The sequence below is a fragment of the Anopheles ziemanni genome, chromosome 3 (assembly GCF_943734765.1).
Source record: "Anopheles ziemanni chromosome 3, idAnoZiCoDA_A2_x.2, whole genome shotgun sequence".
NCBI lineage: Eukaryota > Metazoa > Arthropoda > Insecta > Diptera > Culicidae > Anopheles > Anopheles ziemanni.
In genome coordinates this window covers 73,051,234-73,072,680 of record NC_080706.1, presented here as the reverse complement: position 1 = coordinate 73,072,680, position 21,447 = coordinate 73,051,234, and the positions used below count along the sequence as shown (strand labels likewise).

The 21,447-nt window shown below is 42.6% G+C and overlaps 1 protein-coding gene across 1 annotated transcript in view; it reads left to right on the top strand.

Moving 5' to 3' along the window:
* LOC131287298 (atypical protein kinase C) overlaps nucleotides 1-21,447 on the top strand; it is a 106,147-nt gene that overhangs the window by 65,291 nt on the left and 19,409 nt on the right. The window contains exon 3 of the mRNA XM_058316333.1: nucleotides 13,699-13,749. Within this exon, the coding sequence (XP_058172316.1) occupies nucleotides 13,699-13,749 (51 nt within the window). The remainder of the gene's footprint in view (nucleotides 1-13,698; nucleotides 13,750-21,447) is intronic.

Sequence of the window (21,447 nt, the reverse complement as noted above, 5' to 3'; positions counted from 1 at the left end):
ATGTGATATTTTTGCGTAGCCCCGAATTTGCGGTGTAACCGACAGAATAAATCAATTCTATACGAAATCTTAACATATAAAATAAAACAGTTGCAAAGGTTTTTACTGCCAACGGTTTTTAAGATCCAATGTGATACTAAATCCTAAAATCATGTGACAATAAGAACTCTCGTCTAATAACGGCATTATTGAGATAGTTCAGAATGCTTTACGTTGTAAAACTTTACCATCGTTTTGTTTTGTTTCCTTAACCTTTGGTTTTGCGAAATGTTTATCTATGTCCCGATTAATGCTGGATAATCTTCTGCTTCCAATGATGTGTTTTGCGTTTTAAAACCTGATAAATGTATGAATCATTTGATTCGATTTATCTATTTTGACGTTTTGCCACCTGCACGTGTGCTTGAAAAAAGGCCCTTCAAAATAACATAATATTCGCTTTGAAGCTGCGCTGCTGTTGTGGTGCAGGTAATGTTTGTTCCAAAGTGATTTTGCAATGAGGCCAAGAAAGTAGTTTTATGCAATTCCCATGTTTGTTTATAATTGTTATCTTGCTATGGGCTAAATTTGTAGTTGTTGTTGATGGTTGACCTGTACCATCGATATGGTGCTTGAATAAACAACCGGACAGGTTCACACCTGATGCACGCTGCGTTGTTTGGCGGTGTTGGTACGATATGGTTTTATCAACAGCGACACCTTATCTCGACGGGACAGCCTAAACCGACGCGATACGCGTCCCGGCAGTCGATCCTATCGTCAATCTCACACCTTTCCTCGCATCGGTGCGCTGTGTAGTTTCGCAGAGTGTCCGGATTGATTTACACACACCCAGACCCCCGATCACGTTCACTTTCGTCGAAAGTGTATTGTGCGCGAGGGCACTGAATATTATCTCATCGTAAGGGATTTGGGGCAGCGCAGCGAAAGGTTCCCTTTACAAAAGGGTTTGTGTCCCTCTACACCGCTGATAACAGCGGGCCCATCACTGTAGTAGATTCTTTCCTGTGTGCCGCACCGCATTCGTGTTCGTGAGGCAATCCGACCGAGAGTAGTAGTAGACTTTTCACGCAGTTGAACGAAACGTCGCAACAGACGGGCTGGTCTCTAGTGGCAGCAATGCCTTCGATTCGGTGCTCGTAATTTTCTGTTTTATCGTAGTGCAGTGCATATTCCGCAGTTGTGATGGTACTGTAATTTAGTTTTAAGTACGCTGCCCAAGTTCCTAGTGCAGTCGATTGGAAATTGGGTCATAGCTGCTCCGTTTTTGGGCGCTGGTTCGTCTGGGGCAAATGCCAGAGTGTTATCGAAAGAATCGACCAGGCATGTAGCTTTGCACCGAATATCAGATGCAATCGATTTTCTACCAAAGTGGTTGATTGGCTTGACGCTATCGCGGTCGCTTGGTGTGTGTAGTGGTGTTAAAATATGACTCACGCCTACGACGCCGTGGGAAGCTGCAATAGGAAACAATTAAGCTACGCACGTGAGAAGACGCTGATCTTGTGAGATAGTTAAGTGGACTTGCATTGTGCTAAGTGTAGTTGTGCCGTTGTGGCTTGCAAACGCAATGTGGAACCTCATGGATGCCGGCTACTACGGCTCGTCGTACTTTGTTGCGGCCGTCGCACCTTCCCCTCTGCTTGCAGCAGGAGAGTGTGAGTATCTCAGTGAAAACTGAGGCGAAAGTTCTCTTTGGGACCGATGAGACCATCTGTACTAAAAACACTCAATTAATTGTCAGTCAATAACATGTTTGGATCTTTTGTGTAACAATATGTAGAATTTCTTACAACACTTTTTTTTTCACCTGTTCACAAGAGCAAACTCTACCGCAATTTATAAATGTTATCTTTAAAAATTATATTTTCATATAATGCTCTTGCTGCTGTCAAAATAACCTATCTAATGTTCTTGATATTAAATTATTGCCAAGCGTGGGATCATGCGATCGCATATGATCGGATTAGCCTTAGTCCCTAGCTTACCGAACTAATTAACGCGATGGAGTTTTCCCCGTTACAAATATCTCTGCTCCACCAGTGAAGCTGAGGTGGTAGCTGTCGTCGTTGCCACAGGTTGAAGCTATGCCCAATATCGTACGGGTTACGATCTCAATTTCGGCGGTAATTATCCATCATCTCCTGGGCTGTGTGGGCTTGGTACCTCACACGCTCAATTGAGCGCAAATTGGTGGTAATCAATCATATTCCGTGGCGGGGCCGTGTAACGACGACCAACGAGGTAGCAAGCAACACGGTTATTGTAGCTCGGCATACAACCGGCGCTTCCTGGTGGAGGATGCTCGGTCAAATGATGTCTACCGTTGGGTTTTTATTTGCTAAACAAATTATAATCCATTTGCGATATAAAGCCTATTAGAGCCCGGGAAAAAATGCGTTACCTTTTTATGTTGCTGGTTTTGAATGTTTAATATTTGTGGGAATCGTGCAAGTGTTCGTGTAACACAGGTTTTTTTTTTATTCTCAAAGAGTCATCATGTTGCACAAAATAAATGTGTTTAAATTACCTAATACTCTAGTTTAGCTGCCAATTCAAATTATTCATACTGTTATTTGTTTTTTCTTCTTTTATTTGCAGGTATGTGTGATGTATACAACACTTGAATGTGGATAAAACCAATTTTAGTGACGCACATGTGTAATAAAATATGGTGCTAACCGAATGTGCTCTACTGCTACAGCAGAAAACATATCCAGCAGCAAGTAGTTAAAATGTCATTTAATAATTCTCATTTATCTTTAGCTCGGTGAAAAAGGAAAGACTTTACCAGCCTTTTCTTGCTAACTAAATTGAAGTGTGTAATTAGCAAAGTGGAATGATATGGTGCGATTAGTCGCATATGGCAAACAGTACTAATCATGCATAAACAGCTTGTATTGCAAAACGATATTTCTATTCGTGTGCATGACAGAACCCCTGTTGTGGCCTGTAGGTGCATCGATAGTAAATTCATTTTCTTTTAGAATATAACTGTTTTAACATGCTATCGCTATATTACTAATTTTTTTTTTTTGCTCTTTTACGGAGCTACGTTACATACGGTTGGTATGATAATACACCAATATGAGAAAAACTATTCGTGCTAGGAAAGTACGAGTCCTACGCTAAACTCTGTGAGGGAGGTGTTATAATTGGTAGTAATTAAGTACCAACTTCAAAGAATGTGTTAATGTTGACACTACAACGCAATTCAATCAATCTTTCATCGGTGTGAAACAACACCGCGTGTGTCAGATGAAGGTTGGTCCAAGGTGAAACTGTGTTATAAAAAACCATTCCTAGTGATTTTACAAATATAATATTGACGACAATATCCATTCCATTTATCCGATCTGGGTCAAAAACGTAATCATCGAGTAGATGGTTTGCACTAAATCAGTAAATTTTTGCGAAGAAAGTACTCCAAACGAGCCGTAACCAAGGCGCAACGGTTGTTGGGATTGCATCAGTACAATCATGATAGAAATGCGTAAGGAGCGGATGGTTTTCTTCGGGATGTCTCGATTTGCGTACTGAAGCGTTATAGGCCAGTAGGTGCCATAGGCGATGTATCCAACCTGGGCGTTCTGTAATAAAGGCCAAAAGTATTTATTAGTTGCAATATCTTCTTTACAGGATACTGAGCAGATATCGTTTCGCTTTACCAAATCATTTATCTCGTCGAGGCACCTGCAGAGCATGAAAGTATCCATTACCAAAAAGAACCCGAACATTTCGAATGACATCGTGACGATCGAGAAATGTTCGTACATCGTTTTAAAGAAACAATACGTGATCATCGTCATACTGCCATAGTACTGGATAAGCGCGAAAGGGCTAAATATCTTGTTGAATGTCATTATGGCCCTTCAAGTTTGGAAGAGAAAATGAAAAGACGATATATGTAAAAGTACTTGTTTGAAAATACCGCTACGCGGACTTACTGAATTATTTCAGCATGTCGATGGATGTTGGCATAGAACTCGCGCTGAAATTGTATAAATTCTTCCCGACCAGGGTTATCGTTACGATCCATTTCCTCACTGGCGGTACTGCGGAGTGTGTGTAACAAAATTGTAAGTTCCATACGAAATAGCTGCATCATGCCATGCATCACACAGAAAGAAATTGCATACGCCAAGGCTATATAATCGTTGAATAGCGAATACACCATCTGCACGGGATAAGATCCAACCACTTCGCCCTTATACTGCAGCTTGAAGTTGGGTTGTTTAATTAAATCGACGCATACGAAGCGCAGATACATGATAACCACTGCGATGAGCGTTGCTATTGTCAACCGGTTAAAACGGTGGAAGAAACGTACTCGCCTTCGGTGGACCCAAGTGTCCTCTTCCTGATAGGAGCGATCGTTGAAAAACGCGATCAGTTTCGTCATTTCCGTACAATTGATATTGAGAAGCGCAATGCGTGTAATCGTTATACAATACGCGCAAAACAAAGTGTTAAAGATGATGAACACGTCCATTGACTTCTGCTTGTGGGTGAACATCCACCAGTTGTTGTAAATGACCGTTGTAAAGGTGCAGAGCACTGCGACACGATAGAGCTGGATAATGGCTCTTGAAATAACCTCGAATGTACTACTTTCGTCTTTATCGCGAAACGATTTCACGCTGAACAGAAACAAGATCTTGTACATCGGTCGCAACAGCCGAAAGTAATCGGCATCCCGGGAAAATTCCTCCAGCGACGCAGCGCGTTTCCGTAAGTACGTTAGAATTCCGTTGACGTTCGGCATGTTCGGCATCTAAAGGAAATTGAACGACCATAAGATGTTAACTGCTGTACTTCCTTATGTTACTTTAACACTTTGACTGCCAATGAGTGGGCCTGCCAACATAGTGGGAGGCAGGCAATTCGGAACCTGCCACGAAAGTAATTGAGTTTTGCACTAATACAGCAGCAGGCTGTAGTAGTTGTAAAATTATTCTGAGAGAAGCTTAGTCTGTTTGTTATTGCTTGAACAATAAGTCTAAGCATTTGTTTTAAAAACCAATTTAATCAAAAATTATTGTACCAAAAAATTTTCTGAGAACGTTCTTCTTAGAGCGTTTGGATGTCAAAGTGGTACGCGGGTGACAGTAGCAATCTCCATAATCCCTTAACACTAATTTAGTAGTGCACTAATATAGAAAAACGCTATATACATAGGGTACAAACGTGTATACTTTGGGATGTTTAGACTTCGCTTGCTTTTCTAAAACCGTTGGTTTAATAAATATTTTAGTCAAATTTTGTCAAATATTAGTGTGCTAGAGAAATGTACTAAAATCGCGTGACAGTTATCGTGGAACTGAAAATCAAATGCAAATGATTAGAAACTTACTCGAAAAAGTTCGCGTGTCGTTCTATATGAAAATCTGTCTCTCGCTGAAGAACTGTCCTAACTAGCTTCCTTTTTCCGCGTGATGATTGACCCAGCGTTTCACTATCTTTCTATAAGAATGTCAAGTGGTGCACTACGTTTTTTTGCAAGTTATCGATAGCTTCCAGGAATACTTTCAGCTCGAGCTCACTGATGTTTATAATGATTTTCAGCAAACCGTACGTTAGCAAATGATATCATCAGTTTTAACTGATTATTGTTGCTTCTTTGCAGAGCTTGGATTTTTACGAGTGTTCCGATACGAAAGCAATATGAGAATAACTTTCCTTGCTAGGAAAGACATAGTGCTACGCTGAACTTGATGGTGAAGGTCGTTTAATTGGTAGTGCAATTAAGTGCAACTTCAAAGAATGTGTTACTGTTGACACTTCAACGCAACTCAATCAATCTTTCAATGGTGTGAAAACAGCACAGCGTGTATCCCATGAAGGTTGGTGCTAGGTGAAACTGCGTTATAAAAAGCATTTCTAATGGGAAATAGAGTATTGACCACCCTGTCCATTCTTTTTATCCGATCTGGGTTAGAAAAGTAATCATCGTGTAGATGGTTTGCACTAAATCAGTAAATTTTTGCGAGGAAAGTACTCCAAACGAGCCGTAACCAAGGCGCAGCGGTTGTTGGGACTGCATCTGTACAATCATGATGGAACTGCGCATGGAGCGGATGGATTCCTTCGGGACGTCTCGATTTGCGTACTGAAGCGTTATAGGCCAGTAGGTGCCGTAGGCAATGTAGCCAACCTGGGCGTTCTGTAATGAAGGTCAGAAACAATCATAAGTTGCAATATCTTCTTTACAGGATGCTGAGCAGATATCGTTTCACTTTACCAAGTCATTTATCTCGTCGAGGCACCTGCAGAGCATGAAAGTATCCATTACCAAAAAGAAACCGACCATTTCGTATAGCATCATGATAATTGAGAAATGTTCGTAAATCGTTATGAACCAGCAGTACGTGATCATCATCATACTGCCATAGTACTGGATAAGCGCGAAAGGGCTAAATATCTTGTTGAATGTCATTATGGCCCTTCAAGTTTGGAAGAGAGAACGAAAGGACGACATACGTAAAGGTGTTTGTGTGAAAATACCGTTGCGCGGGCTTACTGAATTATTTCAGCATGTCGATGGATGTTGGCATAGAACTCGCGCCGAAACTGTATAAATTCTTCCCGACCAGGGTTATCGTTACGATCCATTTCCTCACTGGCGTTACTGCGGAATGTGTGTAACAAAACTGTAAGTTCCATGCGAAATAGCCTCATCATGCCATGAATCACACAGAAAGAAATTGCATACGCCAAGGCTATATAATCGTTGAATAGCGAATACACCATCTGCACGGGATAAGATCCAACCACTTCGCCCTTATACTGCAAGTTTAAGCTGGGTTGGTTAACTACGTCGACGCATATGAAGTGCAGATACATCAACACGTTTATAATGAGGGTTCCGAGCGTTACTCGGTTGTAACGGTGGAAGAAACGTACTCGCCTTCGGTGGACCCAAGTGTCCTCTTCCTGATAGGAGCGATCGTTGAAAAATACGATCAGTTTCATCATTTCTGTGCAATTGATATTGAGAAGCGCAATGCGTGTAATGGTTATACAATACGCGCAAAACAAAGTGTTAAAGATGACGAGCACGTCCATTGACTTCTGTTTCTGGGTGATGATCCAGTAGTTGTTGTAAATGATCGTGGCAAAGGTGCAGAGCACTGCGACACGATAGAGCTGGACAATGACTCTTGAAACCACCTCGAACATACTGCTTTCGTCTTTATCGCGAAACGATTTCACGCTGAACAGAAACAAGAACTTGTACATCGGTCGCAATAGCCGAAAGTAATCGGCTTCCCGGGAAAACTCCTCCAGCGACGCAGCGCGTTCCCGTAAATACGTTAGAATTCCGTTGACGTTCGGCATGTTCGGCATCTAAAGGAAATTGAACGACCATAACATGTTAACTACTGTATGTGCTTCCTTATGTTGCTTTAACACTTTGACTGCCAATGACCTCCATAGTGGGAGGCAGACAATTCGGAACTTGCCACCAAAGTCATTGAGTAGTGCACTTATACAGTAGTAGCTGTAAAATTATTCTGAGAGAAGCTTAGTCTACTTATTTTTACTTAAAGCAGAAGTCTAAGCATATGTTTTATAAACCAATTTAATCAAAAATTATTGTGCCAAAAATCTTCTAAGAACTTTTGGCAATCAAAGTGTTAACACGATGGCCGCCACGTCACCCTTTTCACGGGTGACAGCAACGGTCTCCATAATCCCGTAACGCTTATTTAATAGTGTACTGATATACTGGGTACGGTGCAGTAGTAGCAAATATGTATACTTTGGGATGTTTAAGCTTCACTTGGTTTTCTAAAACCGTAGGATTAACTAATTTTATAGCCAAATTTTGTCAAATAACAAGTTGCTAGAAAAATGTACTGAAATCGCGTGGCAGTCATTGTGGTAATGACAATCAAATAAAAATCAAAAGAAACTTACTCGAGAAAATTCGCGTGTCGTTCTATATGAAGATCTGTCTCTCGCTGAAGAACTGTCCAGGCTAGCTTCCTTTTTCCGCGTGATGATTGACCCAGCGTTTCACTATCTTTCTATAAGAAGGTTAAGTGGCACACTAGGTTTGTTTCCAAGTTATCGATATCTTCCAGAAGTACTTTCAGCTCGAACGCAATGATGTTTATAATGATTTTCAGTAAACCGTACCGTTAGCACATAGTATCACCAGTTTTAACTGATTATTGTTGCTCCTTTGCAGAGCTTGGATTTTTACGAGCGTTCTGATACGAGACCAATATGAGAATAACTTTCTATGCTTGGAAAGAAGTACCTAGTACTACGCTGAACATTGCAGTGGAGGTCGTTTAATTGGTAGTGCAATTAAGTGCAACTTCAAAGAATGTGTTAATGTTGACACTTCAACGCAACTCAATCAATCTTTCATCGGTGTGAAAACAACACCGCGTGTGCCACATGAAGGCACTAGGTGAAACTGCGTTATAAAAAGCATTTCTAATGAAAAATAGGATATTGTCCACCCTATCCATTCCTTTTACTCGATCTGGGTTAGAAAAGTAATCATCGAGTAGATGGTTTGCACTAAATCAGTAAATTTTTGTGACGTAAGTGTTCCAAACGAGCCGTAACCAAGGCGCAGTGGTTGTTGGGATTGCATCAGTACGATCATGATGGAACGGCGCATGGAGCTGATGCATTCTTTTGGGACGTCTCGATTTGCGTACTGAAGCGTTATAGGCCAATAGGTGCCGTAGGCAATGTAGCCAACCTGGGCGTTCTGTAATAAAGACCAGAAACTATCGTTAGTTACACCATCTTCCTAACAGGATATCTTTTCGCTTCCTGGGCAGATATCTTTTCGCTTTACCAAGTCATTTATCTCGTCGAGGCACCTGCAGAGCATGAAAGTATCCATTACCAAGACGAAACCGACCATTTCGTATAATATCATGACGATCGAGAAATGTTCGTAAATCGTCATGAAGCAGCAGTACGTGATCATCGTCATACTGCCATAGTACTGGATGAGGGCGAAAGGGCTAAATATCTTGTTGAATTTCATTACGGCCCTTCAAATTTGGAAGAGAGAACGAAAGGACGACATACGTAAAGGTGTTTATGTGAAAACTAAGGCTTGGTTTATTTAGAAATGGGGCAGTTTGTTTGAATGATAGTGGAGCCTCCTGTGGACAAAAATGGACAATTTTTACAACGTTTGGTGACAAAAGTTTATACTTTAGTTGGTCAAATTTCCACGCCATTTAGTTATTCCTGCTCCAAGATATTCGTCGTGCAAGAGGAGAAGCGAAAACTAATTGTGCACAACTATCTGCAGAATCCATCAGTGTCATCTCGAGAGCTAGCAAAACGGTTAAGTTTGCTAAATCGAACGTTGCGTAAGTGATTAAAAAGTACAAAAAAACACAGACGAGTGCCCGTAAGGTGCAAACTAAACGATGGAGTGGAACCGTGAATTGTCAATTTCGATTGAGAGTCATTTGGAAAATCAAAGCTAACCCAAACATCTCGGACTATAATTTGGCCAAAAATCTTAACGCCGACCGCTCTTCTGAACGGCAAATCCAACTCCAAGAAGGCTTTAAGTGTTTTCGAGACAATAAACATCCAAATTGAAACTTGAAACAAAAAACAATGGTCAAAAACCGAGCTCGGAAGCTATACGATCAGGTGCTGACCAAACCGCATGGTTGCATTTTGATGTACCATGGAACCTATATTTAAGTCGATTTTAAACAAATTCCGAGCATTAAATTTCATAAGGCTTATGCTCGTGCCAACGTCCCCAAGAGGTTCAAACTTGTTTTCGCCGATAAATTCGCTAAAAAAATAATATTTGGCAAGGATTCTTCACATGTGGCAAAAAGACCACCGTGTTTGTGACGAATAAGAACATGAATTCGGACTTGTATAAGAGGGAGTGCCTTAAGAAACAAATTTTGTCATTTGTTAGGTCTCATGATGGTCCAATTATATTTTGGCCTGATCTAGAAAGCTGCCATATAAACAAGGATGTGCTACAATGGTACAACGATAATGGTGTAAAATTCATATAAAAAACGCTGAATCCACCGAATTGCCCCCAGATCTAGAATTAGAACGATATTGGGCAATAATGAAACTCAAATTAAAGAAGAAAGGAACAGTAACTAACGACATAATACAAATAAAGAATTGGTTTAATTTACTGGCCAGAACAGTGACTTAAGCTGCTGTGCCAGTTGATGGGCGGTATCAACAAAAAAGTTCGAGAATTTCTTCGTAAAACCAGAACGTAATTTTTTAAATATATTAAATCGAAACCTATGATTCATTCAAACAAAGTTTTTCAATTGGATGAATGGTATAAGAGAAACACACAATACAAAGTGCCCCATTTCTAAATGAACCAAGCCTTACCGTTGCGTGGACTTACTGAGTTATTTCAGCATGTCGATGGATGTTGGCGTAGAACTCGCGCCGAAATTGTATAAATTCATCCTGACCAGGTTTATTCTTACGATCCATTTGCTCGCCAGCGTTACTGCGGAGTGTGTGTAACAAAATTGTAAGTTCCATGCGAAATAGCCTCACCATGCCATGAATCACACAGAAAGAAATTCCATACGAAAAGGCTATGTAATCTTGAAATAGTGAATACACCATCTGCACGGGATAAGATCCAACCACTTCGCCCTTATACTGCAGGTTTAGGCTGGGTTGATTAACTAATTCGACACATATGTAGTGTAGATACATCAGCACTTCCACAATGAGCATTCCCACCGTTAATCGGTTGTAACGGTGGAAGAAACGTACTCGTCTTCGGTGGACCCAAGTGTCCTCCTCCTGATAGGAGCGATCGTTGAAAAATGCGATCAGTTTCGTCATTTCCTTACAATTGATATTGAGAAGCGTGATGCGGATGATCGACATACAAAACAAGCAGAGCACACCATTGCAGATGACGAACACGTCCATTGACTTCTGCTTCTGGGTGATGATCCAGTAGTTGTTGTAAATGATCGTTGCAAAGGTGCAGAGTACTGCGACACGATAGAGCTGGACAATGACTCTTGAAACCACCTCGAACATACTGCTTTCGTCTTTATCGCGAAACGATTTCACGCTGAACAGAAACAAGATCTTGTACATCGGTCGCAACAGCCGAAAGTAATCGGCATCCTGGGAAAACTCCTCCAGCGACGCAGCGCGTTCCCGTAAATACGTTAGAATTTCGTTGAAGTTTGGCATGTTCGGTTTATAAGGGAAATGTTTCCACCAAGAGATGTTAACTGCACCGTTTCACAAGTTCTACTGCATTGATTTGTGCTTGGCAAAGGAAGTCTTTGTTACGGTACGAAGGTATCGTCGCATTGTGAGAACAAACATTCCTTGCTAATAACATGGTGGAAACGAAGTTTAAAGAACATAATCAACAGAACAGGTATAGCTCAGAAATGTAGTTCTGTGTATCAACAAAGTCCCCAGATATTGTGAAGAATAGTTCCCTTTTCTATCTTGTCAACTGTCACAGTGGTATGTAATTTAAACTGGCCATGGATTGGGAGCGGAATGTAAGTTCAAAGCAATATTGTACATCGCTTCCAGTGAGGAACCATGTACCATTTTTTCGTTATGAATTATTTGTTTCGTTCTTGCATGGTTATTTTTTTATTTTGTTCTTTTTCATGTCCTGAATGGTTTAACATAAAAAATATTAAAGTAGATAAAAATATTGAGGAGATGAATAATATACAGCGATAACATTCAAGAACGAAACATAAACCTTCGCTTGTTTATTTTTTCTTGATTCCTTAGTGGTTTCCCAATTGACAAATGTTGTTTATAGTTAGTCTAGGCAGTAAACCTTGTTTGCATTGGATTAAATACGTGCTCTGTTGCCTACTTTACTCTTCTTGGTATAATTTTTCATCATTACACTCCCCGAGTAGCCTTTAGTGGAAGGTTCTGCCCGTGTAATGAAAACTAATGGTTCGAATATTACACTGCTACTATTTTTTCTACCCTTGTTCTCATTTACGGAGCGTTTGCTTTTTCACCTTTACTTTCTCGTCAGCAGCCCGGTTCTGGATATTTAACGTTAATTAGAACACATTTTTCGCAATGAGCTTTACACTAACGGTTGGAAGGATGATAATTTTGAACATTAATTTTAGAGGACACTGTAGTCTGAAAAATTTAGTACTGGATGAGTATTGCCATTTATCTAAATAATTTAGCCTCAAAAAGATCGAATCAAAAAGCAATCTTTTTCGAACGGTGTTAACATAAGCTTACTCAAGTCTATCCAGCATAGTCAGTAAAAAAAACATAAACCAAACAATTATAGTTGTATAAAATTACTGGCCTTTCCGTTGAGCAACACAGACGGTTACAGTACATAACTCTATAGCCAATCGATGACAATAAGTCATCAAAATGTGATCAATAACCAATCGGTACGGACCATACTCAACAGCTAGCATACATATTCAGCACGACATCATTATTTAAGCGCTGGGAAAATCCGGGAAGAGCTGCGCTTTCGGCGAGAAATAATCCTCTTTATCAATTTTCCACTTTGCTCCACGCGAACCGCGAAGCCGCATCCAATGGGGTTCGGGAGGAAACGTTCTCTCGTTCGATGCGATATTTCAACGGTTTTTCCATGAGGAAAAGGGCCGAGAATCCATAATTTTGGGCACGTTCGAATTTGCTGTATTGAAGGTTTTTATGTGCGCAACATTTTTCATGGTGGTTTTTGCCATCTTCGGCCTTACTGGGTGCGATGGTTTCGTATCTTTGTCTTCCGTAGTACTCTGTACAATTCACAACATCAAGATGGAAGTTGAAACCAAGAGATTTGGAAAAGGATGGGCAATCGATACGTTGGTTTTTAACGATTTATACGAACGCGAGGAGACAGTCAATAACTAAGCCGTTGGTTTGGAAATAAAAGAACGATAAGGAACAGACAAACACACATAACAGGGTTTTTCGCTAACGATCGTTACACGCTTACCGGAAACGCTTTTGCAATAATCCCGTCGGATTGTAGTTGTAATGCACGGCCGCAGGATTCCGGTCTACGAATCAATCGCAAACGGGTTTGAACAGCTTTCCGCGCAGACAAATTGATGTGAGCGATCTCGTAGATTTGCTACAATTACTAACGCCTTTTTGCTACAATTACTGATTAATTCACTGTCGCGGTGCTGTCTGTTTATGGATAGAATGTGAAGAAAAGTCAAGGAACGAATGATTTATAAAGGAAACCGTTTGTCTACGTTTCGTCTGTGTTTGTGTCTTTGGTGGTTGTATGGTTCTTAAGAAATGTCACTTCTTTCTCATTTTTTTAGAAAAACTCCGGCTTAGGATAAGGGTCCATCATATAGTATTTTTTAATGTGTTTTCATAAACTACGTTAGTCGGTTCCCTTGTCTTATATTAACTTTATGATAATCAAGCTTTCATGTTCAACGAAATCATTCATTTAACAATCATTTTCCCACAGTTGAAGTAGTGTTGCAAGAGTTTACAAATAATTGCAGCAAAACAAAAACTTAACAAGATTTAATAGATAGAAAAGGCTATAAAATTGTACTAATTTGAAGCCTTACTTCTAATTCTCTCGTCCGTGGCATGATGGTGGAAAAATCTATCGCCAGCAAATGTCACCTGGAGCAAACATTTAATCATACATTAACCTTTATATCTTTACTTTTTTTTCTTCTTTCTTTTCAGTATTTCCAAATGTGCCGTCTGCTCCAGGACTATCCTGTGTCGGTGAAGACCGTAAGTAGCTCCAGCCATGCCCGAGGCTCGTCCTCTCTTGAAAAAATAATCGTTTGTCTACCGTTTCGGAATCGGAAGAGAACTTTCCCGGTCTCCGCTGGTACTCAGTCCCAGCGCGTTTAGGACCAACCTTATACTCTCGTTTCCCGAATCCCATCCCATTAGAGTTACTTAACTTTTTTTCTAGTCTCCTGTGGATGCGGCGATGTCTGCGGGGTGGACGAAAATTGCTTCTTGGCCAAAAAGTATGCATCTGTGTCCTCTCGAGCAAAAGTAATGACACTACGCAATGGCGGGCGGAATCGCTGGAATGGCGGTTCGTGTGCACCCAAAAATGGGCTCCATTATGTTTAACTTTTTTCCGCCCCTCACCTATTTAAACCGCTCGGCAAAAGCGTAGATCCGGTCGTGCCGTACCGTGGCAGTGCTATTCTGTGGCCAAACCACTGTCTGGCCTCGCAGTGTCATCCTTGAATGCCATCTACTTTTAGCAGCTTCGTGGGTCATAATCATAAAATAGTCAGTTGCATCTGTTACTGCTCCGGACTACTCGCTTCGGACGGTTCGGAAGCTGATGGTGAAGGGATGGTGCGAGGACACGCCTGCGAGCTCATAACTAGCTTCATGATCTTCATTAGAGAAGAAGAAAATAAGCTTTTAACGCTTACGTTCCGCCACCGTGGTCCGAAGATATCACCTCCTTGGAGCGACGAAGGAAAATTGATGCCCTCTGAGGGTGCTCTTCCGTACCTTCCACCCGCCGGTGCTGCCTTTCATAACCGACGCGTGCATGTGTTCGATAATATATTGGCAACCGAATGGTGGTGCCATCATGGAACATAGTTCCGGGGATCGAGTGTGCATTCCGGCGACATCTACCCGCACCGATTTTCGCGCAAGGAAGCGGTGCGACCTCTCGGGTGGTTTGGTGGAAATGCTATAAATTTTAGTTTCGAAATAAATCATTCCTACCGCCCGGCACCCGACCAACCCAGCCATGGATCGTCTCTTACCTTCGGTGTGCAGTGTGTTTACTTTCAAGTAACCCAAGTGCACCAATCCCTGTGGTGAAACTTTCCTACTCGGAACCCCATTTTGAGCCCTTCGGTCCACTGCTTGCGGCAATTTCTTTCACGATTCTTCTGCTTGGAGGTGTAAAAACGGTTCTTTTTTCTCTACAACACACGCTGTCTTAAGGTCGGACGACCGAGTGTGGGATTTCTCACTCCTCAGGAAGAGGTGATCCGTTTGATTCATGGTTCGTTTTTCCGCCTTCAGCTACAGCAAATCGGCGCTAGCTCAAGAGCAATTTGTAAACATAAATCATGCTCTCACTTTATTGCGGGGAAGGTAAACGCAAGGTGAGATTGATCCAAAAGCCATTCAAATCTAAAAAGCTTCCTTATCAGACTGGAATGCTATTTTACATCTGGTACCGTATTTCTGTGGGAATAATAACACCTTTTTCATCCAGGATTCACCGTACTGCTGTTGTTCTGAACCGATTATCAATCATTGACAATTAATTCATCTTACATTTGAACAGCACAGCGTAGAATGCAAATGTTGCAAACAAAATAAAAAAAAACTATCTACAATTAGCATGTTAAAAATGAGGAAGATTTATACGTTAATATTTAACGTCATAGAATGGTGCAAATGGTGATGTAACCAATGGGATATATTATTCAACCAGCAGATATTAGGATAGTAAAAATAATGTTCAAATCAAAGGAATTAGAAGGATTTAATAAATAACAAAAAATTAGCAGGGTTAACTAAATTTACAAGAATTTGTATGAAACATAAGTTTTTAAAGTAAAACCCGTTTTTTACGAGCGACAGCACAACACGACAATTGTGTTACTGCATCAAAAATCGTAGAAAAGCCAGCTGCAACTCTCTTTTGTACCTTCACTGGTTCGGTTTTTGTTGGACGATGTATGATTGATTATTACAAGCACTGTTTTATATTTCCAGAATTCGTAATTCAAGATGGGCTAAATAATCACATGCAAATATTAATGAACTGAAGACGTATCCGTTCTGTTGGATCTCCGCAAACCGAAAGGATCGGCATGCACGCATTTGAACGATGCGTTTGCTTCAATTAACCTCGTTTTCGGAACGATGGGAGAGGAAGCGTTCCATCGATGCGGCAGAAAGTGACGATGAATTCTACAAACCGGTAACCTACACGCAACTAGCCGCACCAAAAGCGCACAAACGCACATCTAAACCACCGTATGTGCGAGACACAGGCAGAACAAACTGTGCCACGAACCTTCCGGATCGGCTGAGTTCTGCGAACGCTGCGGTAGATATGGTGGCATGCTTCAATCAAATGCAAACAGAAAATCGAGCTCTAATTTGCGCGCTGGCTCGGGTGGCCTCACCGACGGAAAGCTGAAAGATACACCCAGTGCGAATGGGTAATATTGCCTTCCTGTTTTCGTGCGGGGAGAAATCTTCCAATGCCCGCGGCGAAGGATTAGAATGATTGGGACCGCGCGGTGTGTGTGCTAGGCGTTCTGCATAACCGTAGGGGCAATTTCGAGCTCGGAAGCCTCACAAGCCGACGGTCGATTGCATGCTCGTGTCTACTGACCACTTCGGATTGCAACCAGGGCCGATTGTGGGCGGAGATGGCGCTTCTTCAACCACGAAACGGCTAGCGGCTACCAAACGCGGTTGGACACGCGAAAAGCAGCAAGATGATGAGATGATGGACACGCACACACACGATGCACCGATCACGTTGCCTGCGGTCTTTGAAGTGCAGCGTGCTTGCAGCTCCAGGTCCAGGTTGAACAAACTACATCGGGAGGTCACCGTTGCGCTTACGCGACCAACCCGGAAGCTTCTCTATCTTGTGGTGTGGAATCAAACGATGGATAGACACGGTTTGCGTTCTAAGGATGATAGCTCGGGTGCATGTGTAGGCACACGCAAACTAGGAAGGAGGACATTGCGGGTACATCTGTGGGGTGGTACGCACGATTCACGCGTCGCAATTTACGCAACCCGCTGCCCACATATGTGTCGTCCGCATAGAAGACCGACGGGCGATGGAGCGCACCTAGGCTCCAGTATATCGCAGTGAGGATTTTCCAGTTGATTAAACCGCTGTCTGCCTTGCTCTGCGCACCGTTGCCTTGCACCGTGTCAGTTGCCGTTCAAGGTGCGGTGGGAAATCACTGGCGCAATCACGACTTGGCAAAAAGCCTTGCGGCTTCAACCTAGGTCCCAGAGGATATGACGATTGAGCCAACGCTGTAGTGCAAGGAGTGTGCGTTTTTTTTTTTATAGAGTCGCTAGGCCGTTGCTGTGAAGATATGCCAGATGTGTTAAACAGAAACTATTCCGTGTGACGCTTTTATTTAGTGTATTGAAATAGGACTAGGACTTCACACGGAATACCAGAAATAATGTCACGAAATTGAATTGCATTTTATCCTATACTATATTATACAAAGACGTAATTACACAAAACACGTTTAATCCCTCTGCTTTAAAGCGTACAGTTGAATGCGATGCGCTACCGCTTTATGTCGTACTATATCTCAATTCTACCCTGCTTCTCTTGCTCTGACGTAGCGCAGTATAGAGCATTACAATTATCAGAGGACCTGTGGAGATCGGCTATCGGCTGATTTACACTGACATTGATTGGTATCGCGCAATCCCAAGCCCTTTCCCATTTCGCGACCATATTTACCATTCGCACTGCCGTAGAGTACTCAGGATACCGCGCAGCTGTTTTCAAGTCCTGGAATACTCGTGTATCCCGGCATTGTGTGCTAGTAATTGCTGTGCGAAATGAGCTTCCGATGGCAGAGATGCGGTGTAAGTCGGCGCGAATGCCATTGGAATCACGTGAATACATCGCCCGCTAGCAATGATCATGGGGTAATGGGACACGCGAGCGCTTGGAAGTGAGAGAGGTTATTTTCACCCCGATTGCTACCATTTGCAGCGTCGGCCGTGTTGGTGCGGGCCATTGTACGCGCCATTATTTAACACAACAATAACAGCACGTGCGCGTGTGAGTGTGGTGTCCTCTGGAGCCCGTCTCAAGGATCCCATTTCCCGGAGGGGTTAGACTTCTGCAGTCACAATCCGTGCAGCGTCGGCTGGAAAATTACTTCCGAGAGTTGGTTCCTGGTACCAGGCATTCAAGCCGCAAGCTCGGTAGGCTAATTTATTAAAGACCCACGGTGGTGAACGTCGTCTTACAGAACTCGGGATGCGGAAGGCAAAGCCGACTCCGTAGGGGATCCTTTGTCTCGAGGAGATTCGATTAGGGACCTGTCGGTTGGATTGGTCACTTAGTCAATTTTAGCTTCTTTTGACGAGCTCCTCAAGCAATGCAGGGCGGTTCATATCCACCCCAAGGTGCCGGTCGCTCGTCTCCGTACGTTCGGTGAGCGTGGCATTGTTGTGCAGGGATGGAATTCGTAATTAAATCATCTTTTCTTGCTACCAACCGAAGCGGCGTTAGATTATGCTGACAAATGGCCCACCCGGCTATGGGTAATCCATGGCAAAACCGTACAGTCAGATGAACCAGCTTTGCCGGACGTTACAGTCTTGTCTACGGCGCGTTAGAGAAGCCTCCATGCATGTAAGCATGTCAGCATCACCATACAAGTGCAGTCAATGGTAATGCATCTCAAAAGAGGAACGCTATGATATTCCAGAAGGAAGGAAGTAATGTCGGTAGCATTGTCTAAATCGCTGGAACTCCTCGGCTTGGTTCATACTGGCGGAGTCTTTGCGATTATGCATAATAAAGACTGTTGAAAAATACAAGAACTTTAAAAGCAATGTCTAGCAAAGTTAATTTCTAGAGATTTTTCGCTTTTGTTTTTCTTTTGTACCAAAAAGACAAGCTCTCTCCGAAATATGATCAAATTATCAAATCAAATCACTACAAACATCGATTTTCTGAAATGACGATTAAGCTTATCTATTTATTCAGTCTACATTAAACTTACACCGGCTCTTAAGTGTTGGTGGTGCGAAATTAAAATTTCCGGAGATTAAAGAATTAAAATTATCCCCGAAAAACATACCCCCTTGTGGTTCCAAACCCCCTCTCGATGCAGCGCACGGTGACAGATGTGACGAAAAGGGGCCAAAACACATAAAGTTTACATCAAATTTCAATCTGTTAGCCTCTTTCTGTATGCTGGCAACGTTTGCTGCTTCAACACCGATCGCACTTTTTTTTTACTATTTGGCGTACGTGAGTTAAACAAAATGGTTTTTTGCAAAATTGTTTTATTCCCTGCACATGTTTGTACATTTCCCGGGCATGTTTCCTTCTCCAGGGAGTTGTCATCGAGCCTGTGCTACTTTTATTTGAGAAATTCGAACGAAATATTTACCACTTTGTTCTGAGGTTAAAAGTATATCTACAAACTATATTTAAAAAAAAATGACAAATACACATAAAAACGTGTCCGTTTTCGCTTGCCTCTGGAGGATCGCGCCTTGGCCAAGTGCAAAATGCATTTTATCCGCTTGCAAATTGAGTGCCATCTGTATGGGCCCGGGAGCGCTCTCCAAGCTTCCGAGAGCGATGAAAGCTGCTCGTCCCGTTCGATTCGTTTCGTTTTATCTCCGGTTACGTTTTGCTCTACTTTTCCTTCTGTTGACCTTTGGGAGTTTCGCACGACGACCAACAGCAGGATTCGTTGCGACAGACACGGACAGATTTAGCTGTTGGGCAGACGACAATAACCAAAAAAAAAATGGTTCCTAAATATTCCTATATGCTGTACTACAGCAACCCCGAACGACAAACGCTAGCTGGAATGGGAAAAGGGTTTAGCAGTTTTTTCTGTTCTATGTCGACCTTGCGAAAAAGTGCTCCACGGGGCGACCCTTATCGGGCTGCAGCATTCAAAATCTTCACCCCAAACGTTGTCCCAAATGGGGATGAACTTTTGCAATAAAGTGGGTGACGGGGGGAAAAAAATAATAAAAGCACCTTGCGCCTAAAAGCTAAAATGAAAAATGGACCAAAAAGCAAAAAAAAAGTCGATACTACCCATAACTCGCGCCAAGTTCCTATATGTTTATCATCCATTAGGCAGATGGTTTGGGTGTGTGAGGCGATTGAGTGGATGTGCCGTGTGTAGGACGCCGGCATACGGGAAAGTTTGTCCTCCCCCGGTTTGTCCCGTAGGCGTAACGTATAAATTGTTGTGGAAATTTGTTCATGACACTTTATTTGCCGAAAAAAAGCAGTTATTGCTTGCCGAGAGTGCTGCAGGCGTAGACACAGTTTTCCAGATAAATCAAATAGAATGGCCTAGCGCTGACGTCACGCGCTTGAAACGCTGATGGAACTGCACAGTTCTACAATTTGTTTACTGTAATCGTTTTCAACTCTTGGTGCAAGGTGGGTTATAAAACAAGCTTTTTTCCTTATCGTCACCGTCGACGACTATTTCGCAAATTGCAGTAAGAATGTAAGCATTGAATAGCTCTTCTCGAGCAACTCCCAGAAACTGTGCATCGAAATTTCGCCAATTCCCGCAAAGCTAAAGTGTATCATTCGTCCAGAATGTGCCGTCAAAAGAAGGAACGTGCGTCGGGTGTGACGGTATTCTGCATCGTCCTGTCCATCGGTCTTACGGAGTTGTAACATCCAGTCGAAGCCGTATAAGGTGGTCGCCATACGTGGTTTCTAGATGGGAAAAAGATCCAGTAGGTCGAGGTCTTTCTGTGGCAAAGCAGATTTTCATGGTCTTACCAAGTTTCTCAAGTTCTCAACACCGCGGCAGAGCAGGTAGGCTTCGGTAAGAAATACCATCATGGATATGAAGTACACTATAGAGTAGCTGGATACTTGCTCCGTTGCCAGGATGAGACAACAGTCCGCTATGACCAGAAATGTGCTGTAGTACTGCACGAATGCGATGGGGTTGATTACCACTGTCAGCTTCTGTAGGTTACTGAAGAGAGAAGAACAACGGTTGGCTGTTCAGAGAGTGCCTTGTCAAGTAGTATTTTGATGATAATTTTACTCAAAAATATCCATGAGACGATGCATATGAGGCCTTAGCTTGTAGACTACTCCGTTCCAAAAGAGTTTACCACCACCAGGTTCTCCCAAGTGTTGGTTCTGGATCTGTAGATTACGTCCAAGCTCTTCGAGGGAGTGTAACAAAATCTCGATCTCCATCTCGAACGTTGCCATCAGCAGGTAGCATAGCAAAAATCCCAAGCAGTACATTCCACCCCAACACATCGTTGCCACACCGTACGCAACCTGCAGTGGCCACCGGCCAACGATCCGTCCACGATACTGCAGCATAAAGTCCTCCAGCGTCAGCACATTCGTGGCAGCAAAGCACACAATCTCCGCGAAGTTGATGGCCATCATCGCAAGCGTAATTCGGTTGCTTCGGCGGTAGAACTGCGATCGCCTCTCGTATGCCCACGAGTCCCGCCACTGATAGGAGTGATCGTTCAGAAAGGCACGCAGATTAGTTAGTAGCGGATAGTGCCATTCGAGGATCGTCACCCGCAGAATAACTGCACTGAAGAACCAAAGCACACCGAACACGTTCGTTGCACTGCCGAGATTATCCTCCCAGTTCTTCAGCACCCAGTACGCCTTGTGGAGGTATGTGAGATAGATCAGCCCGTACAGTGTCCGGTAGAGATACCAGAGGCACCGTCCAC